The 27155-nt window shown below is 38.8% G+C and overlaps 1 protein-coding gene across 2 annotated transcripts in view; it reads right to left on the reverse strand.

Moving 5' to 3' along the window:
- Positions 1 to 219: 219 nt before the first annotated feature.
- LOC126251509 (uncharacterized) overlaps positions 220 to 27155 on the reverse strand; it is a 42689-nt gene continuing 15753 nt past the window's right edge. Inside the window, exons 3-5 of one of the 2 annotated variants that reach the window (XM_049951984.1) lie at positions 13620 to 13726; positions 10869 to 11115; positions 220 to 543 (exon numbers count right to left, since the gene is read on the reverse strand). In XM_049951984.1, coding sequence (XP_049807941.1) covers positions 506 to 543; positions 10869 to 11115; positions 13620 to 13726 — 392 coding nt within the window. In that variant the 3' untranslated portion in view covers positions 220 to 505. Of the gene's footprint in view, positions 544 to 10868; positions 11119 to 13619; positions 13727 to 27155 lie in introns of both variants that reach the window. The other variant, XM_049951983.1, reaches the window with a different exon arrangement.

Raw genomic sequence — 27155 nt, forward strand, 5'->3', positions numbered from 1 at the left:
TCAACTATCACATACATACTGATGGCTAGGACATGCCCAGAGGAGATGTAAATGCATTAGAGATGAATCAGAAAACAGGCTCCAAAGTAGAGGTGCTTACATCAGAGTTTTCATATTATTTTGTTAGATTCCTGGCCACATTTTAGATGATGTTCACAATGTAATGATTTCTTACACTATTCCATGTGCAACGCATTAAATTAATCATCTCGTGACTTTTTCCCCATTGCTATTACCTGCATCTACAGAGAAACACTCATTCCACAGGAGTTCGTTTCTCTGATGCTATAACTAACTTTTCCCTTAGCTCAATCTTACAGCATTTACACACATTTCAATGGTCATGATCACTTGTACTGCTGAGCACATCTTCAAGTTCAACAGCTATAATTTTCATTGTAATGTGTCTTCCTAGTTTCCCATAAGTCAATTCATGTTCAAACCTTCTCATAAGTCAGCTGTCTCTTCTCAACTCCAAATACTGCTCAGCTTCTTTTCTGCAGCCTCAGCGACAACCATTTGTGCTTACACTCTTCTCAGTACCTACACAGGCATGTTGCAAAACAAGCAAGAAATTATTCAAGATACAATCAGGTGTGTGTGTGTGTGTGTGTGTGTGTGTGTGTGTGTTTCTATTAAATTAGCCTTACATGTTTGGTCAGCGAACTCCCACGACTGATACTTTTTCTTCTCTTAAATGCTAACAATATTTCTTCTGGCACTTATTAGCTACAGCTTAATGACGCAGTGAGAATAAATTCATTAGGGGTGAGACTCTCACTAAAGGTTGAATGAGGGTTAGGGATAGAAATGGCAGTAGCCTGGTTGGAAGAAATAATGCACATGTCACATGAAGTGATGTAAGGAACCACAGAAACTCAAACCTGAATGACTATGTGATGGTTCAAATTACACGCCTCCCTAATATGTATACTAAAGCAATAAAACAATCAGTGTGCTAGAAAATGATTAACCTGTTAGAAGTGGTGGGTGTTGCGACGGTAATGTGTGTTTGGCTGTCTACGTAGTTGTGTGTACTTTCTACCAGAAGAAGGGACAGAAAGCTCAAGAGCTAGTGTTCACTGTTTTCTGTTACATGTGTCTTTGTGCCACACATCAGTCAGCTACAGGCGTGTGGTTGGCTTTCTTTATCATATGTACAAATATACTTTTCACCTCGAGATGATGAGAAATATATTTATGATACTGCTACTGTGATTTCTTCAAAGTATTAGTAACAGTTGCAGATAACCCGTGTCCAATAGAAACAAAATACTGATCAAAATTATACAACAATAATGTATCGTTCCCAGTTGTTTATTCATCTGTAACCATCATAAATTGGTCAATTTTAAGTCTTCTGTCTGAGGGGCTTTGCACCATCCAGAACAGCCTTTGTATTGTGCCAGAAAAGAGTGAGAAATTTGTTTTTACATTAGATAAAAGAATAATGCTTTCAGTGTAAAGGAAAGCAAATTGAAGCCACAATAATTTAGTTCAGAATGGTGGTAGTAATTTGCTATTCCTAGCCTACAGACAAAGTGTAAATATGAATCACTACTGTGATACACTTTGTGAATGTATGAACTTGTCATATAAACACATGAAAGATAGACAGTTTGTTCAAACCTAGTGAGCATTTCTCTGGCTACAGAATTTAAATCTTTATGGTTAATTTGATCTCTATTATTTGCACATTTGTACTTACACAGTGCTACAAACTATTTTGTAATTATTATTATTATCGTTGTTGTTGCTGCTGTTTTCACAGAATAACGTATGCTACCCAAAATAAAACAGTAGAAATAATTTGTGCCAAACTTCCAGTATAAGTATCCTGCTGAACAATGGCTCATTCTTTCAGAAATAAAACACTGTTGACAGCTATGGAACTCTTCCATAACACGAACTAAAGAAAATCTTTATTGTGCAGTTTTTAGTCATCTTGCTTGTGTAATAATGTATGTATTGTTGCTTTTGTATTCCATACTGCTGCCAACTGTTTCAGTGTGAAGTTAGCCTGAAACTTTTCAAAATTTTTTGAAATGGCAAATAATCATAAAGAAACAATTTTCTCTGACTTCCACATATTAATTAACACTGTTGGCCTGTGCCCTCGGCGGGTGCTCACTTTCAAATAAATTTTTGTACCTGGACAAATATATTCAGCTTGCCTCATGACACATTTCTTTACCACAGAGAAACCCACTTACTTAAAGACAATGATGTTACAAGTATTATATATGTTGTAAATATTAAGAACAGAAGACTGACAACTTCATGCATACACTGACATAATATAAACACAATTCTGATGCTGCACAATTCATGAAAGAGAAACATGTTGGTCTTCCATGAAAAATGTGCATATGCACACCCACCTCAGCTACACACACTACTGTGATGTGACAACAAGATATGTTGTGAACTTAGTGAAATAAAATTTAGTGAAGTATTTAGCCACATTGGAATGAACCTCAGCAATTCTGCTTCTTACATTTGGGATTAGGTACAATATGCTGAAAAATGTAAGCAGCTAAAACGTGTGCACAATTACAATGGCTATCCTCTACATACTTTTATCATTCACAAGAAATGTAAAGACGTTGTCCATCTAGAAAGTCATGTATGTTACCACACTGCTTCTGTGTTTCAAGCAGGTGCGTCAGCCCCAGATTGAATCTGCCCAGTGGATTAATGATGAGAGCTGGTGTGCCAGCCAGCTTGGGTGTGGTTTTAGGCAGTTTTTCATGTCTGACTATGTGAATACTGGGCTGGTACCCACATTACAAATCAGTTACAAGGTTTGCAAACACACAAACACACACACACACACACACACACACACACACACACACACACACACACGGAGTTGGGTCACACAAATTCCACCCCGTGGGGTAAAGGGGTGGTGACAGGAAGGGCATCTGGTTACCCTCTAATCCACAGTATCTTCTTGGTCTAAAAAGGCTGTTCCTGCACTGTCTAATACTTAGTTGCTTTATGTGGGAGGGTAAGTTTCAAGAGCAACAGAGTGGCCACAGGAAGTTTGATGATCACCATTTTCCCGTGCAATTGGCACAGCATTTGTCAGCGAGGGAATCCTTAAGTTTTGTGCAAGAATGCTGAAGATATATTCATCATCATGAATTACTGCTTAGGAATTCCTGAGTCACCCTATGCTATCCTCCCATGTATACATTTTGTGATGAAAATGGATGAAGTTTTATGAGCTTTTTTTTTATGTTCTAAGCTCCCCACTATACAAATAGCTGATTTACTTTGACCACCAGCCCTACCAGAACAGGTACAATAAACACTCTCGGATAGCTACATTTATATGCAAGCCTGAATATGAATAGGATACACTGAAGATGGGCAGTTTGTGCCAGATTATTACACAAGCAATGGCAGTTGTGTCAAAATTCAAAATCAGGCAAGGCTTCTCATTATAATCTTTGAACAACAGATAGAATCACAGGTATTTTATTGAAATATAATGTAAAACCAATCAGGAAACCAATGAAGAAAATTAGTACTGTGAGACAGTCTTGTCAGTTTTGCTCACTATGCCAGTCATCATCTACAGATTCACCATAAGAAAAACCAAAACCTTGACCCGTAAAACAATAATACAGTCTGTTCACATATGTTTTCATATTTATCTCATCACCATTACTCATCTAAATTGGAAAAAATTATAATTTTCATACCTTTACAGACAGGAAAATTCCAAATAACATTGGCGTTCTTGTATTTTATGCCACTAAATGAATTTAGTCTGTAGAAAAATAACTGAAAAACCTATCAGAATGGAAATGACTTTTTTCTATTGGCAATTCCATTTTGATTTGCTACAGTGTAAATTACTTTCCTAGTGTGTCTCAGGATGAACTATATTAAAACTGATTACAATTGTGCTGAGATGTTTAGTGAGTGATGAAGGAGAAATGAGGTGTAACAGTTCCATACATAAGGGGTGTTCAAAAAGAAACAAGCCCGAGTCTGGAATGCACAAACTGGTGACAGGAGATAAAATTGTGGCGTGTGTAATGAGGTATGGCTCCAACCAGAGCGTGGAAGTTCACAGCCTGTCGTTACAGGCCACGCGTGCATGTCACTTGACTATACAGAGCTAGCAGCAGCATGTATCAATCACCCAACGTTGTCAGTCGCATTGAAAACAGTGACATGGAGGCGTCAAAAGACAAGCAAAGAGGTAGTGTTTGTTTTCTGGCAGCAGAAGGAGGAGGAGGAATAGCCATTTGTTGACAAATGTCACAAGTGTACGGTAAACACTGCATGTCCCTTGCAAGGGTCAAGGTGTGACACAAGCACTTCAGGGAAGGATGGGTGTCATTACTGATGGTGCTTGGTCTGGAGCACCACACTGCATTACCGAAGACGTTGTCCAACTGGTGGATGCACTCATTACCCAGGACCACCGACTGACAGTGAAAGCCATAGCTGCCGTGGTTGGATTGAGTGTCGGAAATGTTTACACCATCATGAAGTAACAACTGCATGTGCACAAAGTGTATGGCCCATGGGTGCCCCAGTCTTCAACCACACCAGGCAGTATGTTGAATGGCTCACTGTCTTGCTCATCTGCAGCACTATGCTTGGGAAGGGAATGCGTTCCTGGCACGAGTAGTGGCTGGAGATGAGTAATGGTGTCATCACTTCAGACCAGAATCAAAATGACAAAGTCTCCAGTGGAAGCATCCAGGGCACCACCAACAAAAACAGCCAAGGCCACCCACGAGTGCAAGAAAGGTTATGCTGACATTCTTCTTTGACAAAGATGGCCCCCTTCTGATTCAATTCCTGCAGCACGGGACAACAGTGAGTGCCCAGCGTTAACCCGCAAACCTCGACCACCCTTCACCAAGCGATCAAATCAAAATGACCAGGCAATCTCATCCGTGGGGTCATTCTGCTCCACGACAATGCAAAGCCTCATATGGCCAACACAGTCACAGCACTCCTGCAGAAATTCAAATAGGAGGTTCTCGGCCACCCTTCATACAGTCTGGACCTCTCCCCTGTGATTATGCCATTTTTGGTCCCCTTAAAAAGGCACCTCGGACGATGACGTCCAGCTGTATGTGTGGAACTGGTTAACATTGAAGCCCCGAGAAATTTATGAGACAGCCATTCACCACCTTGTGTCACAGTGGGACAAATGTCTCAACAGCCACGGTTAATACTTCTAACAGGTACTGGTTTCTGTAATTATGCCTCCAGCTCATTTCTTTTTGAATGCCCCTTGTAATTTACTTGTACAATATTGAAGAAGGAATTCTCACACTGAACAATTGTCTGGTGGTATGTGTTGTTCTTTGAATTATTCTTTATGTTTAATAGCTATATTGTATCATAATAACACTGCTACTTATGATGGTCTCTTTGTTAATAGCCCAGTTGCGTCCTCTTCACTCTAGTGTGTATCTGACTTAATAGGCAAAGCATTGGAAGCTGAAGCCTTGGAGTGGGGCAATATTCTTGTTTTACACTTCACTATAAATTGCAAGAAACTGTGGAGCACTAGACATTGAATACAGCCTTTGTTTCCGAAAGAAGGGCTGGGTTTAAGCATTTTGTAATGTGGTTACAGAGAACTTCATAAATGTCAACTGATTTTACTTGCACATCTGTTATAGGAGAAGGAAAGGAAGTTTGATTAAAATATGCTACCAACGTCAGGGTCTTTAGAGATGAGGACCTCTGTAACATATAATGGCAAATATAAACATTTAGGCAATAATGAAATTATTATACACTTATAAGATTAAAATGTTAACTCTATATGTTAATAATACTGTGACAAAAATATAAACTTGGGAGCATGTGAGAAGAATTCTCCATAAATTCTCATATTGGAAACTTTTCTCTTCTCACTTCCTGAAAACAGAATGTTGCTAGATGACAATTCTCAAAGACAAAGAGATTGTCAATTTGTCAATTTTGGTCTTCATGACAAGTAATAGGTTTAAAGGATTTTTAATGGAGATACCATTCTGACACATTCATTTAAACCAGTTGCACTACCACGAGAACATTTTTAAATGTTCTAAAAATATAAAATATGTTGCAGACTGACAGACTGAAAAACTTCAGGTTCACATGTCCCAAAAAGTAGCAACACATACAACATGCCTACATACCTGCACCATACAATTTTGTACTGTAAATAGATGGAAAAAAATATGGATAACTGTATATGCTTAGACATATCACATAGGAACAGTGGGAAAGAAAATAGATACTGTGTACATCTGCTAAATGATTTGGAGCTGTCAACAATGTTTAATACTGTTATGCCAAGCACATTATTTTTTCGGTGCAATGAATTCAGCACATAATTTTATGCTTCCTTCCAATGTACAAACGAAATATGTATCACAAATTTCAAAATTATTTTCTCTTCTCAGACACATTTATTCTATTACAGTATGACAATAAATCCATGTAGCACTTCCAACTGCACTAAAAGATGACAAAAAGAAGTTCAGAGTTTCATGCTATACCAGCGGTGGGGTCCTTAGGAGAAACAGTGCTACTCCACTGTGGTCATTCCAAAAGAAATGCCACTGGACATATTGGGGAAACCATCCCAGCATTTGCCTGAAGTAGTTTATACAAACTATATAAAACCCAAATCAACAACAAGAGAAGGATAGGGTGCTATTCCTGTATAGAGGTGGTGTTGAATGGCCTTCATTGGAAGTTGGCAAAACCAGACAGACACAAATGCATAGCTCACGCACACAGGGACACTGTTGTCTCTGTGTGCAGTGTCTGTGAAAGTGTCTGATGTGAGCAACACATATTTGCTGTGGTGAGTATTGGGGATACAGAAGTGACCTGGGGCAGGGAGGGGGAGTGAAAGCACAGAGACATGAGATAACATGCTAGTGCTGCCTATGGGAGTAAGCAGAGATGTGGTGGGGCACCTCTTAAGTTATTTGTGTAATCATCAGTGGAAAATTTCCAGATTGGCTAAAATATGCTGAACTTAAGCCTCTTTACAATAAGAAAGATAAAGAGATACCTTGAAACTATCAACCAATTTCACTTTTGCCGGTTTTTCCAAAAAAATTTGAAAAGGTTGTGTTCAAGCATCTCCTTAAGCATCTGACTGCAAATAACATATTGTCAAAGTCACAGTTTGGGTTCCTTAATGGTTCTGATATAGAGAAAGCTATTTACATGAATAGTGAAAACGTATCTAATTCATTAGACAACAAGTTAGGGGTTACTGGCATTTTCTGTGAGCTGTCAGAAGCCTCTGACTGTACGAATCACAATATTCTCTTAAGTAAATTAGAATATTATGGTGTCACCGACAGCACTGTGAAATGGTTCGAGTCTTACCTAACAGGAAACAAAAGGTGTCATCATGAATTACCCATGCAGTACGCAGTTGGTATTCATCTGATTGGGAATTAATTACATGTGGTGTTCCTCAATGTTCCATATTGGGTCTACTGTTTTTCTTGTGTGCATTAATAACCTCTCGTCTCTTACATCGCCAGATGCTAAGTTTGTTTTGTTTGCAGATGTTACAAACATTGCAATAAGTTGCAAGCCAGGTAAAGATTTAGAAATGTCTGCTAGTCCAATTTTCACTGACAATAAGTGGTTTAAAGCTAATTCACAGTCATTAAACTTTGAAAAGACTCACTGTATGCACTTCAGAACCTGTACGAAATTTTCTTCCAGCATGTGTATAACATATGAAGACATGCACATCGAAGAGGTTGATAGTGTTAAATTTCTGGGATTCCAACTCGAAAATAATTTCAGTTGGGAAGGGCATACCACAAGTCTGTATTTGCAGTGAGAATGATGTCAGATGTAGGAAATATAAATATAAAAAAAATTTGCATACTTTGCTTACTTTCATTCTACGTGTCATACAGGATCATATTTTGGGGTAACTTGTCAAACTGAACAAAAATTTTTAGTGTGCAAAAGCGTGTAGTAGAAACCAATTCAAGGAATCTAACCAATGTTCAGTATATTTATTCCTTAATGAAATTTGTTGCAAGTAGTGTATTTCTACTTTCAGGCAATAGTTCAATACATAATATCAATACTAGGAATAAGAATAATTCACATAAAGACCTAAAATCACTTACCTCGGTCCAAAAAGGGGTCCAATATTCAGGAACACACGTTTTCAATAAATTGTCAGCAACCATTAAAAACTTGGTTTCACATAAAACACAACTTAAAAAGAGTTTGAAAGTCTTTATGATAGGCAGTTCCTTCTACTCTACAGATGAATATCTTAACAGAGACTGTTAGATCAGCTTAAGTAAAAATGTCTGTTAGATTTCAGTTCTGACAGCACTTGGCCACAACAGTCAAGATTAGGTATTTTGTATATGATAAATGTATTAAAAGTGCATAACTAAGTTTCATTCTGATGGGGTACTAATTCTATAAATATTAGCAGTTTCAGTTTACTGTAATGTATTCGCCTATTTTGACAATCTCCAGACAAATGGTCAGGGTAGTGATTATTATATTACAATGTTTTACGTTTTCCATGTTACACTTTCTGACTTGTTCCACACACATGAGAATCCCTCATTTTTGGGTCTACAGAATCAAAACTGAATCTAATCTAATCTAATCCTCTTCTATAGCCCCAGCATCAACCCCAGCAAAGGCTGCTGCTCACCTCAGACACAGTCACTATTGGGCCTTAGCATCTGGAAACGACAGTGGTCATGCGCGGGATAGTTTTGCATGTCTGAATGTGTGTGTGTGTGTGTGTGTGTGTGTGTGTGTGTGTGTTCTAACTCTGACAAAGGATCTAGTCCAACAGGTAAAAATATCTAGCAGCCTTTTTTCATTGTGCCTGTCTGTCACTCAACACCTCCTCAATATGGTGAGTAACAATCTATCTTTTCCATATTTTTGTTATTCCATCCTGGATTTTCCACTGTTTGATAAAATGTAAATCAGAATAATAGGAGATGAAAGGGAGTCCTAGTCTTCCTGAAAATTACAAAATATCATCTAAACTCAAACAAAAAGTAAATTTCTGGAAATGTGAGTTTGCTGTCACAAACCGACTGATTTTCTTGTGTGTGACCACAACATCCCTACACCTAAAATAATTGAAGAAGCCATTGCCTTTATTATAATAAGCCTACTACACATTATATATCTAGAATGAATTTTTCACATTGCAACGGAGTGTGTGCCGATATGAAACTTCCTGGCACATTAAAACTGTGTGCCAGACCGAGACTAGAACTCGGGACCTTTGCCTTTCGCGGGCAAGTGCTCTACCATCTGAGCTACCCAAGCACGACTCACACCCCGTCCTCACCGCTTTACTTCGGCCAGTATCTTGTCTCCTACCTTCCAAACTTTACAGAAGCTCTCCTGCGAACTTTGCAGAACTAGCACTCCCAAAAGAAAGGATATAGAGGAGACATGGCTTAGCCACAGCCTAGGGAATGTATCCAGAATGAGCTTTTCCCTCTGCAACGGAGTGTGCGAAAGGCAAAGGTCCCGTGTTTGAGTCTCGGTCAGACACACAGTTTTAATCTGCCAGGAAGTTTCAAACATTATATAGTTGTTCTAATACTGATTGAGCAATCTTGGGTAAACCAGGTTGCAGGAATCAGCCGGTGGCAGAGGCCACTACGTGACAGTAGCAAGTGTTCAATCATACTTCACGCCATAGTCCACCACAGCACACAGCCCTTCAAATATTGCATTTGCGAAAACGATGCACTTCAAGGACAAATTTTATAATGTTGTACTGTTACTTTAATGTTGAGTTTGATCTGATGTTTTGAATCTGAGCTATAACTCTGACTTGCAAAATCACTCAAAAACTGTATAAAATCTGTGTAGTTATATATGTACAGTAAAACAAACCTGAAGATTACTGAACGTAAGAATTCTTTATTCAGAAAAAATATCCAGCGATATCCTAACTAATTTATTTTGGTGAAGATGGAATTATTGTTTAAATACTTTATAAAGTATGAAAACTCCAAAGGTAAGGAAACAAAATTAAGGAAAAGATGCACACTGGAGGGTGAGTACCAATAGCCATGGTTGTATATACACATATAAACAGAAGAGAAAGTTGTATATAATGGAGGATCTCGATCAAATTAAAATTCATTAAAGTAGATGATGATTTTCAGCATGGGCCACCCCAATAGGCCCATCATTTCCATTAAAATTGAAAGTAATATCTTATGTGACGTCATGCAGTACACTGCTAACAATGTTCTGTCTCGGATAAATTTGATACAATATTTTTATGTAATCACACTTAATCTTGATGAATAAAGATGATGAACGCTCAGTGAAGAATTACTAAGAAGGGAAAGCTTTATACAGGGTGATTGCGATCTCAGAAAATTTAACTTACAGTTCAAACTTAGCTAATCATGTGCTTATTTCAATAAATACATCCAATTATTTTGCTGAAATATTCTGAAGATATGGTAAATGGATATGACAATAATAGTTCACACAGCTCCTGTTCTGACTAGAAAAGTAACTTTGCTGTATTTTGATCCATAGTTTTATCCAATCCAAATGCTAATTTCTTACTCCTCAGTTTTATGGTACTTAGGCTCCATATAAATATATGGCACTTAGTTGTAAATTAGTTTCACTAACAGTGTAAACACAAAAAAGTAATGTAAAAATGAAGTAATGTACAATACTACAAATTTACAAAATTTTCTTCAAAATTACATGCACTTAATAGTGAACTAATCAGAAACTGTGCAAAAATGAAAGAAAATACTTTACAAACAAAACAAATACAGTACTTTTTAAGAACAGAAAAATTAATGTTGGTATAGTGAAAAATCACTCACCAACACAGCACAAGGCAATCCAGTCATTAGGATTCGTGGCTTCCTGGATGTTCCACTGAAGGTGAAACCTGCCATTGCTGCATCCCAATACACTTAGTCTACTACTGGATGTGGATTGGTTGGTAGACTGCGACAGCCACTGGCTGCGGATGTGACGCGTTCTGTCAGCTGAGAGGGGTCTGTGTCTGGCTCTGACAACCTCCCTTGTAGCTGGTGCTACAACCGTGGCTTCATCTGGTGCAGCCGCCTGCTACAGCATCATGTGGAAGTCTTCATTACAAACAGATTAGTTTCGCAAATTAAAATTTCAAGAACACTATAATCACATGGCTAAGTCAGTGCTGATCATGTTAGTCATTAAATGTTTATAATATGGTGAGCACCACCTGCGGTACATAAAATTTATTACTTTAAAAACTTACACTATATATTCACTCCACACAAAGACAAAAGTACAAAACCTCTACATAGCCATTCATTTCACACAACTTTTCACTCAGAGTGAATCACAGACCATTCTACTCTGAGGAGTCCATACATTATGACCACCTGCTTAACAGAGTGATGGTCCACCTTTGGAACATAATATAGCAGCAATTTTGCATGGTGTGAATTTAACATGCCGTTGGTAGGTTTCAGGAGGTATACGGACCAGATGTCTACGCACATTTCACCCAATTCCTGCAAATTACGGGTCGGTGGTTTGCGGGTGCCGAGCTGGAATTCAATAGTGTCCAAGATCTGTTCCATTGGGTTCAGATAAAGTGAATTAGGTAGTCAAGACATAAAAGTGAGTTCATCATATTGCTGCTCAAATCAATGATGCCACTGCCACCAGGTAAGGCATCGAACATGAAATGATGCAGGTGGTCGGCAATAATGTTCATATAGTCCACAGTTATCTTGGTGCCTATGATTACTACCACAAGCTTCCATTTGAGGATATGCGATGTGGTAAGGAAACGATATAAGTGGAGCAGAGATGAATAAGGAATCATTATAGCAACAATATGAGCCATAAATGGGGAAACCCAAGCGGAAATGGAAGTTAAGGTGAGTGTCCCCCATGGCATAATACTGGCCCCCCACCATTTTCTGTCCATGGCACAGTGCACTTTTCGAGCAACAGTATGCCTGGATGACTGTTATTCTGGACATGACATCAAGATGGTGTGACATGAAATGTGATTCAGCTGACCAGATGACACGTTTCCATTGACCACTCAGTCCAATCTCAATGATATCATGTCCAGTGCAATTATAACTGACAATTTCATTGGATCAAATGGTTCAAATGGCTCTGAGCACTATGGGACTTAACATCTATGGTCATCAGTCCCCTAGAACTTAGAACTACTTAAACCTAACTAACCTAAGGACATCACACAACACCCAGCCATCACGAGGCAGAGAAAATCCCTGACCCCGCCGGGAATCGAACCCGGGAACCCGGGCGTGGGAAGCGAGAACGCTACTGCACGACCACGAGATGCGGGCTTCATTGGATCAACAAGGGAACAAGTACAGGTCGTCTTCTGCAGAGCATCAAGTTCAGCAACATGTGCCGAAAGGAGCACTCCAAAACACCTGTGCTTGCGATCACTGCCTATCCTGCTTTACAGAGTGGTCAGACCTCCAAGTTCCACAGTTTACGAACAGGTGTGGACATCCGAACCTTGCTTCTTACTTATGGTTTCATCATCTTCCAACTACTTTCCATAAATGCTCACAGCAGTAGCATCTGAACAGCCAATCACCTTCACCATTTTTTAGATGCCCGTAGCCACTGGATTATAACAGGCTGCCTCTTGTCATAGTCATTTTTGACTGGATTTCTCCATTTATGGCTCACATTGTTGCTAGGATGATTCCTTATTCATCTCTGCTCCACTTATATAATTTCCTTCAGACGTCGCATGCCCTCAATGCCACCAGGTGGAATTCATTCTCCTGTTGGGCAGTGGTGATAATGTTTTGGCTCTTAAGTGTATGCTGTTTCATTAACGCAACTCACACACACACGAACACAGTCTCTGTCAGCTGAAGGCACACTGTGTGGCTTCAGCTGCTAGAGGCTGTGGTTTGTGTGTGTGTGTGTTATCTATTTTTGACAAAGGTACTGCAGGTTGAAAGCTTATTTTGTGACAGTCTTTTTGTTGTGCCTATCTGCGACTCAGCATGTACATTATATGGTGAGTAGCAACTATCCTCTTCATAATACTGTTAGTTTGAAGATGGATGCTCAACTATGGAAACCAAATTTACATCACCTGTCTTGAAATACAAATGGAGTATACAGCTGCATGTTAAGGGTGACAAGCATTGATTGCCAGTTTGTCAGAGTGACTTTATCAGTACTCAGCTGTACCTGGAAACCAATTAATATTTTTTTTATCAATTTTAAGCCTTAAATTTTTCCACTGCATTGTGAAAAGAGAAATAATTAATTTTGTAACTTTTGTGATATCTGGAAACTGTTGCTGCAAACTGACACCCTGGAGGCCTCAATCACCTAATTACACAGCAAGTTCATAAGATTTCACTGTTTTGTTGTGATTGCAGATAGCATCTAGTTTTGATGTCAGTGTGTAAGATCGTACTTCTTGGGTAGTATCGTGACACTTTTGATCACATAGTTTTTTGGAGAATAAAGGTTTTTGAATATTTTAACTATGAGTATGACATTTAAGAATTTTATGAATTTTTATTGGGACATGTTTTTAAAGAAAGCAGATGGGCTAGAAACTTTACCTGTGGATCATTCGATGAGTCAGCTGATGCACCACTGATGTCAGCCACAATAGCCTCAGCTCTTGTTCCAGACTCTTCAGGAACTGGTGATGCTGAGGTAGAATTCGCTGAAATGAGAAAGCAATAAATCTAACGAGCTTATAAGCATCTACTGTTTAGTTCCCTAGATAATTCATTTTAGTGCCACTGAAGCAAATATGAAAAGTTTGAATAAGAGTCGCTTATGAAGATGGACCATAAAAGCTATCATTTCTAAGTGTGGATTGATGGTAGTTGTTAATTTCCATGAAATGGCAAGAAATGTTGTTGAGAGGCATGGCTATCGGAAGATGTGAGGATACAAACAGTTTTAATAGGTGCAGATAGTAGTGTCTTCAATGATATTTGGTACAGTTTGTAAAAATGGATAGAGGCAGAAGCATCATGTAATGGTAAAACATTTTTATTTAAAAAGTGGGTTATGGTCCAGATGTGTTGCAGGAAGTTCAAAGGGTTGTATGACAACACTCGTGAGTATTTTTTATCATATAAATAAACTACTTTTTCCCCTATGGCTATGTCCATGTGTGTGTTTGACATTTATATTGGACAAACATCCTCCTCCCTCCCTCTCTCTGTGTCCAACTCTTCCTACTCCATCTCTCTGTATGTCTCATTCTCCCAACTCTACCTGCCTACAATGACCCCCCCCCCCAAAAAAAAAAAAAAAAAAACACTCTTCATCAAATCTTCTCCCCTCTCTTCTTTGTCCACCTCCTCCATTCCCTTTTTCAGACCCCATCTCCTTCCTCTGTTAACCCCCTCCACTATTCATTTCCTCCTCCCCCTCTTCGTTTGCCACCTGTCCATTACCTCACAATACTTACACCTGCCTCAGGTCACTCCATGTCAGATCAACACAGAAATAGACCATTTTCTACCTCACCATCTAAGATTTTCTTGAAATTTGGCACAGGTGTACTGTTAGTATAGACTATGAAGTTTTACTCAGATATGATAACTTGTTTCTGAATTACAGAGCTGTAAATTTATCATAAACGGGCCCAAAAACAGGGAACAGCAGTTTTTGAAACTGCTGTAGAAACTTTCCTAATTGAGCTACAGACCTGGGATGAATACCATTTTACATCATTTTCCACACCCTTTTCTGTAGCACACAACAAGACATAGGTTTATGTAAAAATTCTTCTCAAAACAAAATTTAAAATTTAGATTTTTTTTCCCAAACAGTCCATACTTTAAAAAATCCAAATTTATTCCATGAGTAACTAGCATTGTAAGTCACAGTCCAAAATATAAATTTGGGTTGATGATTTCTCTGTTAATTAAAAAAAAATGAAGACTGAAGCTCTATTTCCAATACTTTGAATGTGTACTCGTGTTATTTATTACCACATTACTAACATTGATACTTCATGAAAATAAGTATGTACACTGCTGTGATAAAAGATTCAAGTAAATTGACCACAGTAAAATTAACTATTAAGTAACAGGATCTGTTTATCATTTTAAGTTTGAAAAGACTTCATTCGTTTGGTAAACATCACTTTCAAGTAAAGTAGTAGTTCTTTCAATACGAGCAATGGGATTCACTTTCACCTGAACATCCCATTACTGATACCCACAGAACATTAGCATTTCTTGGATATGAGAAAGATGTAAATGGGCCAGCTGGACGAAGAAAATTTATTTTTACCTCATCAAGTTCATTTATCTGTAAGTCATACTTCACCCACCAGTTTGCTTGATAGACAACAGTGATGTAACCTGAAATGCCTGCTTATTTTAGTTTATCAGGAGATTTTGACACTTCCTTTTCACAGACTACTGAAACCAAAAAAAAGGTTTTTCACCACTATTTTTGATCTAGTTTACAGAATGAATGCACGATGCTGATGCTTTCCTTTGATAGTCAATGCTTGTTGAAAGTGATTTTTCAACAAACATTCTGATTCAACACAGTCTTTTTGAGCTCAATATGCAAAACCTACATTGGTAATGTTTTCTATTGCCGATTCAAAAAATTGCAGTGTTGTTTGAATTTGGTTTCCAAAGGGTCTTTGCCAGGTGGTGCGAGCTGCCAGTCTCTTTACAGATCCTCCAACACCGTCACAAGCCCCTTTGCCATGTGCTGTGGAAAAAAGTGCCACTCTGCTTCCACTTTAAAACCTTTCTCATGGAAACAGATGTTTAAGAAGCTCTTTTTGTTTCTGTATTGGGCATCAGACCAATCTGAAAAATAGAATAACATTTTTGGAAGGTTTTGAAATTGGCTGCCAGAAAAGTTATGAGTTTTTTTAAAAAAAGTATAGACAGCAATTGTGTTGCGCACTAGTGAATCAGAAACAGTTACATAACTAAGATGTTCCACTTTGTTTTTCTTTTTGAAATGTATAAGGAGATGGTGTGTGATCTGTTGGTTTGTCCAGTGGTAACTCTGAGCTTCATGTTGTAGAACTATGCTGTTATTTTCAGAAAAATCACACATGACAACAATCCTGATTCTTTCAGATTTTATTTTGTGCACTTAAGAAAATATTCCTGCTGCTTGGCAATGAAGTCATACTGAACCCCAGAGGACAACTTTCTGCACAATAAATCAATAAATTATTTTGAATCTTTCTCTAAAGTCTCTAGATTACAAGGGTCAACCGAAACCCACAGGTGAAATTACAATTTTTGAATTGAATTTTCAGCAAAGGATTCTTTCAAAATTTTATACATCTCAGTTCCACCTGGACAGTAAGCAACATCTCCCCATGTTGCAATCGATAAATGATGGATTATGCACTTATGCAAGGCACTGCTTGTAATTTTGAATTTTACCTTTTGTTACAGTTTTCAATTTGGTATTTTCTATCATTAGTTTCATGTTTTGGTGATGTGTGTGTGACTTTGAACAGCCAATATACAATGTTTAGGTCTCAATTCAGCAAATTTAAAGAAACCCTTTTTTTATGCCAGAAAATTTGCCTTTAAAATTTTTGTATGCTTCTTTACAGTTACACAATATGAGTCTTTTCAAATATTTGATTTACTTCTGTCTGATTCAGAAACTGTCACACAATCTTTAACATCTGATGTTGCCCTACTACATCATCATCTTCAAAAAATGAATGTATAATTCTCACGGTCTCCATTGGCGAGCTTTCCCCTGGTTTTAAATCTGGACCTTCTCAAATGCATTTTTGTTTAAGATTATTTTTAATTGCAAAGCCATATAGTTCGGCACATCATATTCATGCATTATCATTCTTATGCTCCATAAACAAATTTGATGCATTAACCTTTTCGTCCTACTTGTACAATTTACTTTTCACAACTTCAGATTCCTCAACATCACTATCGCTTTCTGATGACAAACTTTCAGTAGAAGCAGAAAATAGTTTAATGTTCATAGTCGAGGAAATTTTTCTTACCTTCAATGTGCAACATTTCTTGTATTTCATTATTCTCTTAGCAATAGGGGACTTGCCCAACAGTTCAAGATATATATCAAGTGAATGGACAATGTTTGAAGCAGTTATAAATTCTATATCACTGTGCAATAATGTCTCTGTTTCAGAATGATCATGTTCAACACTTTTGTCACTCAGGACTGTGCATTGTTTAAATAGTAATTTCCTTCCCACATTTATCACAGATTTTTGAACCACTGACTGGATACACTTCAGGCATCCATGATGTGACATTTCTGAGCTTTCTGCTGTCTCTAACAAAGTGATTTGTTTTCTGTAATGGATTGCAACACTGTATTCTCAATGTACCTGTTTCCATCTTGCGGGACAATGTGTCAGTTTCCATCTCAATGGAGGAAAAAAAAAAAAAAAGAAGCACTGACACACTTATTGTTAAAGCAGAATCTAACTTGGTAAAAATTAGTCAATAATTTTTACATTTTCATGATAGATTTTAAGCCACTTTATAGCTTCCAATAACACTTTGTTTTACTGAAGCACTAAATATTTGGCCAAAACACTAAGTGATTTTTAACCAGTTCACAAGTACCACTCAGGAAGGGTTGCACTCACTCTATGACAGTGAGTATTACTGTAACAGTCAACATGAGAACACAGCCAAATTATTGGACATAAAGCTTCAGTTTTCTTTTTTTTTATTAATGAAGAAATTATCATCCCAAATTTATGTTTGGCCTGTGACTTACAACAATGCTAGCTACTCATGGAATAAATTTGGAAATTTTAAAATATGACTTTTTTGAAAAAAAATTAAATTAAATTTCAAAATTTGTTTTCAAAACGATTTTTACATTAACCTATATATTATTGTATACTATGGAAAAGGGCATGAAAAATGCTTTAAAATGGTATTGAGCCCAGGTCTGTTGCTCAATTAGGAAGGCTTCTACAGCAATACAAAAAACTATCGTTCCCTGTTTTGGGCCCTTTTATAACTTTGCAGCTCTGTAATTCAGAAATGAGTTGACATATCTCAGTAAAATTTCATATATTTCTAAGTCTATATCAACAGTACACCTGTGCCAAATTTCAAGAAAATCTGGGATGGTGAGTTTTAGACCCTGTGTTGATTGACATGGAATAATGTCCTCCTGCAGCTCCCCTTATTCTTCCTTCTCTCTCTGTCTCTGTCCATCTTCTCATCCACCCTCTTCAAGCATATCCTCCACCCCTCTCTCTGTCCATCACCTGCTGTCCATTCTCTCCCCATCTAGCCCCCTCCATCTGTCCATCCCTCCTCTACCCACTTCAACCTTCTCCCACCTATGCTCATCCACACATGTAAGCACTGCAAAATAGATCAATAAACCAGGCCAATACTACTTGGACAAAATGACTGTCATACAGGGCAACCTACATATCAGGGATCTGAAAACTGTTTCTTCACTCTAATATGTACAATGCCCCACAACACAGGTTGATAAGCAGGCCGATACTATTCACACACAGTACACTTGCTACGCAGAGCAGCCTACATGCCACAGGCTTGAAAACTGTTTTATGTCCTTGATGTATAGGTAGCCTTGCTAGGCAGGTTGACAAATTAAGCCAATACCACCACCACACAACATGACTGTCATGCAAGGCCACCCACACTTCATGAACTAGTAAACAGTGCCTTCCCCCTGACGTGTGGGCTGCCCTGTAAAGCAAGATGATAAGGTGCATATACATGTTCAACACATATACTTCACACATCTTCCCCCAGTCCTACCCCACTTTGCTCATCTCCTCTTACTCCTCTGTCAAATTCCTTCTCCCCCTCTTTCCATCTCCTCCTTGTCCCTCTCTCTGACCCAACTCCTCCTCACCCTCTGTCTGTCCATCTCCCTTTCTCTGCCCATCTCCTCCTTCCTTCCCTCTCTGTCTATCAAATCCTCCTCCCCATCCCTCTCTGTCCATCTCCTACTTCCCATCTCTCTGTCCATTTCATCTTCCTCCTCTCCCTGTCAACCTCCTCCACCCATTTCTCTCTCTGTCCATCTACTCTTGCCCCCAATCTTCCTGTCTGTCTACTCCTGCCACAATCTGCCTGTATATTTGCTCCTGCCTCCTCTCCCTACACCTCATCCTCACCATTTACCCTATTCATCTCCCACTTCTCCCTCTCCCCATCACTCTCCTCTTCCCTCCTCTCCATACCAATCTCCTCCTCCTCTTTCCCTGTACCACTGCCACCCCTCTCCTTCCATCCCTCACCTTCTCCTCTCCTGTCTCTGTCCACCAATTCCTGCCCATCTATCTCTAACAATCCTCTCCCGCCCCTCCTTTACGAATTTCAAACTTCCACAGACATTCCCATCCACACATATACCCCTGCCAGAAAGATGGATCAAGCAGGCTGATACTAATGCCACAACATGCCTGTTCTGCCAGGCAGCCTACACATCAGGGGGTTGGAAAAAAGGTTTTTAGCCCCTGATGTATAGACTGCCCTTCAAAACAGTCTGATATGGCACACCTGCAGTACAACATAACATGCCCATCATGCAGAGCAGCCTATATGGTAGGGGCTGAAAAATGCACAAATTTGCGTATATCTTCACTCCTATTGGAGCTAGGAGGTTATAAGTCCCAAAGTGCTGATACTCACGAAATTTGCTATTTATGTGCGTAATTTGACAAATTGACAATGGTTTAGGAGGAGATCCCAGACATACATAGACACTTTATGTATACATGGTGTCTCTTTCAAGAGTCATCAGGCAAATTTTCTGTGGTATTTTGGCAGATATTTGCAATTCTGTTTTTGAAATATGTACATGAAACAAGCCCAAACAAATACCGTTCATCATGTCTTTCATCTGATGTCCAGTGTTGATGGAAAGTTCATTTTTTTCTCATTACAGACAAAATGATTTTCAAAGTGAAATGATACATGCCCATCCCACAGAGCGGTCCAAACTAGTCTAATGTGATATTTGTTTTATCAATGTGTGATAACAGGGACAGTAAAACAAGAAGAACAAACAGTAAGCCAGCAGCAACAGCAACACCCTGGACCCCACAGATTGCTACAGCCTTGCAGAAGAGCTGCTATGCCATTGCTGGAGTACTTATTATTCTTTGTGTTTTAGTCTTCCTGTTAATACATATCAATAAAACAAATTATGCACTACACTAATTTGGGAGCACTCTATCGAATGGATGAGCAAAATTATGATTTAAAAATAATTTTGTTTGTAATGTAAAACAAACCAACGCTTTCCATCAATGCTGTGCATTGTATGTGAGACACGATGAGCAGAATTTGTCTGGTCTGACTCCAGCTAGATGTTGCAAACACAAAATTGCAAGTATCTGTCAAAACACCAGAGAAAATGTGCCTGACAACCCATACAAGACACACCCACTAGATATGGATTTAAATGTGGTTGTGTCAACACTCTGGACTGGAACGTAGGTATCCTATCAGGGTTTGTTCTGAAGAAAACCGACACATTAAAATTTACAACATTGAGATGATACACATCTTACATGAATGAAGTTCTGCATTCAGATAAGCAATGGGTGTCATGTTTGTTGAATCCATGGCAAAAATAGCTGAGGAAGAGCATTTCAAAAGCTTGCTGGAAAATGTTGAAACATAATCTGAAGAATTGTGAACATTTCTGCATGACGTAGACAAAATTACTGCTAGAACATTCTGTAGGGAATAAATGACAATGCGATAAAACCACAAAAACTGCTTTATTGGCATGTAAAATCTTCATAATGACATTTTTCTTTGGAAAAAGGAAAGAGGGTGAACAGACTCACTCGGTAGCTTCAATGTTCACTATTTTGAAATGTGACACTGAGACTGGTGGCAGTATAAAAGTTATTTACAATGTTTCTTTTTAATTTAATAATTAATTCGCCATCTTACACCCAAGACAAAAGTTCAAATTGCCGAATATGTGGATCTCAAAAACTTCTGACATGAAAAGAAATGGCATTTTTTTAAAAAGAAACTGTCACTGTTACTTGCCTGGTAAAATAGAGCTTGATGCTGAAAAGGTAATTCAGGATTCTTGAAAGGATCAAATAAATTTGGCTTATGAAATTGAATGATGTAGTGTGGACAATATGAGTAAGACAGTTTCTGTGGTCAGTTCAAACTGCAAGTACGTAAGTAGATGAAGATGAAATGGGAGATATGATACTGTGTGAAGAGTTTGACAGAGCATTGAAAGACCGAAGTTGAAACAGGACCCTGGGAGTAGACAACATTCCATTAGAACTGCTGACAGCCTTGGGAGAACCAGTCCTGAAAACCTCTACCATCTGGTGAGCAAGATGTATGAGACAGGCGAAATTCCTTCACTCTTCAAGAAGAATATAATAATTCCAATCTCAAAGAGAGCAGGTGTTGACAGATGTGAAAATTACTTAACTATCAGTTTAATAAGTCACAGCTCCAAATACTAACGTGAATTCTTTACAGATGAATGGAAAAACTGGTAGAAGCCGACCTCGGGGAAGATCAGTTTGGATTCCATAGAAATGTTGGAACACGTGAGACAATACTGAGCCTACGACTTATCTTAGAAAAAAGATTCAGGAAAGGCAAACCTACGTTTCTAGCATTTGTAGACTTTGACAATGTTGAGTGGAATACTCTCTTTCAAATTCTGAAGGTGTCAGGGGTAAAATACAGGGAGCAAAAGGATATTTACAATTTGTACAGAAAACCGATGACAGTTATAAGAGTCGAGGGACATGAAAGGGAAGCAGTGGTTGGGAAGGGAGTGAGAGAGGGTTGTAGCCTCTCCCCGATGCTATTCAATCAGTATATTGAGCAAGCAGTAAAGGAAAGAAAAGAAAAGTTCAGAGTAGGTATTAAAATCCATGGAGAAGAAATAAAAACTTTGAGGTTCGCCGATGACATTGTAATTCTGTCAGAGACGGCAAAGTACTTGGAAGAGCAGTTGAATGGAATGGACAGTGTCTTGAAAGGAGGGTATAAGATGAACATCAACAAAAGCAAAACAAGGATAATGGAATGTAGTCGAATTAAGTCGGGTGATGCTGAGGGAATTAGATTAGGAAATGAGACACTTAAAGTAGTAAAGGAGTTTTGCTATTTGGGGAGCAAAATAACTGATGATAGTCAAAGTAGAGAGGATATAAAATGTAGACTGGCAATGGCAAGGAAAGCGTTTCTGAAGAAGAGGAATTTGTTAACATCGAGTACAGATTTAAGTGTCAGGAAGTTGTTTCTGAAAGTACTAGCACAAACAGGCAGCCTGGGTGGCTGACTAGATGGATAAGAATATCTTGTAGAACAAAGTGGCAATTATACCAAAACGTTAGAAACAGGCAAAATCTAAATGCAGCAGCCCATTACAAACAGTATTGTAAGGTGCTTAAAAAAGTTATTAGGAAGGCAAAAAGTATGTGGTATGCAGATAGAATAGCTAAGTCTCAGGATAAAATTAAAACTATATGCCCAGTTGTAAAGGAAGTGGCTGGTCTGCAGAGACAGGTTGAGGATATAGAATCAGTGCGTAGTGGGAATGTCCGTGTTACTGATAAGTCGCATATATGTACAATATTTAATAATCACTTTCTGAATATAGCAGGTGAACTAAATAGAAACCTAGTCCCAACAGGGAATCATATAGCGCTCTTAGAAAAAAGTGTTCCGAGACTGTTACCTGAAATGCTCCTCCATGATACTGACAAGAGGGAGATTGAGTTAATAATTAAATCACTAAAGACCAAGAACTCTCATGGATATGACGGGGTATCTAGCAGAATACTGAAGTATTGTTCTATGTATGTTAGCCCAGTACTTAGCCATATCTGTAACTTTTCCTTTAGGAGTGGTCGGTTTCCTGACCGATTAAAGTACTCGGTAGTGAAGCCACTTTATAAAAAGGGAGACAGGGATAATGTTGACAATTTTAAACCTATTTCTATGCCATCGGTGTTTGCTAAAGTTATCGAGAAGGTTGTATAGATAAGGTTACTGGAGCATTTAAATTCACATAATTTGCTGTCAAATGTACAGTTTGGTTTTAGAAATGGTTAACAACTGAAAATGCTATATTCTCTTTTCTCTGTGAGGTTTTGGACAGATTAAATAAAAGGTTGCGAACGCTAGGTGTTTTCTTTGATTTAACGAAGGCTTTTGACTGTGTTGACCACAAAATATTACTGCAGAAGTTGAACCATTAGTAAGGGGAGTGGCTTACAATTGGTTCGCCTCTTACTTTAAGAACAGAAAGCAGAAGGTAATTCTCCGCAATATTGAGAGTGGTAGTGATGTTCAGTCCCAATGGAGCACTGTTAAGTGGGGCGTTCCCCAAGGGTCGGTGCTGGGGCCACTGCTGTTTCTTATTTATATAAATGATATGCCTTCTAGTATTACAGGTGATTCAAAAATATTTCTGTTTGCTGATGACACCAGCTTGGTAGTGAAGGATCTTGTGTGTAATATTGAAACAGTATCAAATAACGTAGTTCATGAAATAAGTTCATGGCTTGTGGAAAATAATTTGATACTAAATCACAGTAAGATTCAATTTTTACAGTTTCTAACTCACAATTCAACAAGAACCAATATTTTGATCAGACAGAATGGGCATATTATAAGCGAGACGGAACAGTTCAAGTTCCTAGGCATTCGGATAGACAGTAAGCTGTTGTGGAAAGCCCATGTCCAGGATCTTGTTCAGAAACTAAATGCTGCTTTATTTACCATTAGAACAGTATCTGAAATAAGTGACAGTTCAACACGAAAAGTAGTCTACTTCACATATTTTCATACGCTTATGTCATATGGTATTATTTTTTGGGGTAATTCTTCTGATCCAAAAAGGGTATTTTTGGCTCAAAAACGGGATGTTCAAGCTATATGTGGTGTAAGTTTGAGAACCTCTTGTCGACCCCTATTCAATAGTCTGGGAATTCTTACATTGCCCTCTCAGTATATATTTTCTTTAATGTCGTTTGTTGTTAGCAATATTAGCCTATTCCCAAGAGTTAGCAGCTTTCACTCAGTTAATACTAGGCAGAAATCAAATTTGCATGTGGAATGCACTTCCTTGACTCTTGTGCAGAGAGGAGTGCCGTATTCTGCTGCATCCATTTTCAATAAGCTACCACAAGAAGTCAAAAATCTTAGCAGTAGCCCAAACTCTTTCAAGTCAAAACTGAAGAGTTTCCTCATGGTTCACTCCTCCTATTCTGTCAAGGAGCTCCTGGAAGAGCTAAAAAATTAAGCAAATTCCAGTGTTACATTGTTGATTTTCTTTATTTAAACTTACGACTTGTTGCCTGAATATGTTTTTTGTATTTCATTTTATCTGTTTCTACTATCGTGTTATAATTTCAAGTATTGACTCGTTTCATGACCATGGAGACTTCTCCTTAATTTGGTCCCACGGAACAATAAATAAATAAACAAAAAAAATTGTATGGAGTGTAGCCATGTATGGAAGTGAAACATGGACGATAAATAGGTTAGGCAAGAAGAGAATAGAAGCTTTCGAAATGTGGTGCTACAGAAGAATGCTGAAGATTAGATGGGTAGATCACATAACTAATAAGGAGGTATTGAATAGAATTGGCGAGAAGAGGAGTTTGTGGCACAGCTTGACCAGAAGAAGGGATTGGTTGGTAGGACATGTTCTGAGGCATCAAGGGATCACCAATTTAGTACTGGAGGGCAACTTGAAGGGTAAAAATCGTAGAGGGTGACCAGGAGCTGAATACACTAAGCAGATTCAGAAGGATGTAGGCTGCATTAGGTACTGGGAGATGATGAAGCTTGCACAGGATAGAGTAGCATGGAGAGCTGCATCAAACCAGTCTCAGGACTGAAGACCACAACAACAACAACAAATTGAAGTCCCCAGCCACACTTTTGCATGTAAAGATTTGTTCAAGTTAATGTCAGGAACTACTGTAGGGATTTTTTCACTAACAGATAGACTGGCTTATGAGGAAGGTTTATGTACATGATATATAAATAGTTTGACTGGCTGAACTATAATAAATGAAAGTCTTCCACTATTGTGAAAACAATCATATCGTCATCTATCGGTGAATGGTAGAACTACTTGGAATCATAGTAGCTGGCACAGAGCTCCATACCAATGTTACATGGCAGAGGGTGCTTCATGCTGATGTTACGGGGCTGAGAGTGGTTTGTATCAATGTTAAGTGGCGAAGGATGCTTTCTACTGCGGATGTATGGCTGAGAGTCATTGGTACTAATAATGTGTGGTAGAGGTCACTTTGTACCAATGTTGCATGGTGTTGAGTGCTTCACACCAATCTGGCGTTGCTGAGCGCATTTAGTACTGATGTTGCAAGGCAGAGGGTGTATCCTACCAATGGTGGGTGACAGATGGTGCTTTGTACCACTGCTCCATGGCATAAGGTGCTTCCTAGTGATTTTACATTAAAGAGGGTAATATGTACTAACGATGCATGGCGGGAGATGCTTTGTGCCAACATTATGTGGTAGCAGGTGTTCCATATCAATGTTGCATGGGAGAGGGTGCTCCATGCCAATGTTGTGTGGCAGACTGTGCTTCATACCAATGTTGCATGGGAGAAGATGCTTTATACTGGTGATGCATGGAAGAGGGTGCTCCATACCAGTGATGCAAGGCACAGGGTACAGTGTAACAATGTTTTGTGGAAGAGTGTGCTTCATACCAATGTTGAGTGGCAGAGGGCACTTGATAGTGATATTACGTTCAGAAAAGCAGGCAAAGGCTTTACAGAAAATGTCTCTTGCACCAAACTGGTACTAGAGTTCGGTAGCTCCAAGTGGCCACAGCTCATGCCAAATTGCCGCTGCAGTTGAGAGGACTGGGTGGTGTGGTAGCCTGCAGCTCCCATAATTACCAGATGACACGCCAAACACCACTTACATATGGAACAGGTAGCATTCGTGCTTACTGATTTATTTTCTAGTATGTGCAGCTTAAACTGTTTAAGTCTGACCATATATATTTAGTGACATCCGCGCAAAGCTGCGGTGGGTCAGTAGCAGCATACAGCTGGAGAAGGTGAATGTTCTGCAATACTCAGATAATTTGGACAGAACGTGTGTACAAGGGAAGATCAGAAAGTAATGCACAATAATTATATTACCAAATAGTTTAAGAGGAAACAAAAAAAAATCACAAATGAACTTACATCTTTGCCTAATTTTCCACATAATCACCAAAGTTTTCAACTTGTGGTATGAGTTTCAATGTGCCCTATCCATAGAAGTCAGTTTGGTTGGTGTAAGCCTTCAATGGACAGCTGATTTCACTTCTGCATCTGTCGCAAACTGTTGATCCACCAGGAATTTCTTCATGGAACCAAACAGATGAAATCCCAAAGGTGCAAGGTACAGACTGTGTGGTGGATGCCGGAGTATCTTCCACCCAAATTTGGCAATTTTCTCATGGACAGGAGTAGCAACATGGGGGTGAGCATTATCACGAAGAAGTTTGACACCAACTGCATTAATGATGCGGCGTTTGTCACGAAGGGCACAATGCAACTTAACCAATGTTTTAATGTAGGCTGCAGCATTCACAGTGGTCCCGTGTTCAGCAGACCACCCATATCCCAGAACACTGACACAAGCACTTTCCTAGCAGACTGAGTCACTTTGAATTTCTTTAATTTTTTTTGCTATGGAACTCCAAAGAGGCCTGCTTGGTTTTGGGCATGTAGCGCTACATCCATGACTCATCAGCAGTGACAATTCCTTTCAAAGAGTCATGCCATTCTGTGGTGTAATGCGTTAAGTGAGCAAAGCTTGTCATCATTCGCTGGCCCTTGTGGTTGTCTGTCATGTTCTTCAGTACCCAGTGAACACAAACTTTACAAAATTTCAATGTGTCAAGAAGTATATCGTACACTGCACCATAAACAATGTTAAACTTCCGTGATAATATTTGCAGTTTCACATGCCAGTTGTTCAAAACTGCTGCCTCAATGGCTCCGACAATCTGCTGGGTTGCAGCTATTACTAGCTGCTCGGAGCATTTCAGATCACTAAGGTTCACATTGCCCTCTTGGAAGAAAGCATGCCACCTGGAGACATTGTTATGGCCTAGAC

Source organism: Schistocerca nitens, chromosome 4 (assembly GCF_023898315.1).
Source record: "Schistocerca nitens isolate TAMUIC-IGC-003100 chromosome 4, iqSchNite1.1, whole genome shotgun sequence".
Classification (NCBI taxonomy): Eukaryota; Metazoa; Arthropoda; class Insecta; order Orthoptera; family Acrididae; genus Schistocerca; species Schistocerca nitens.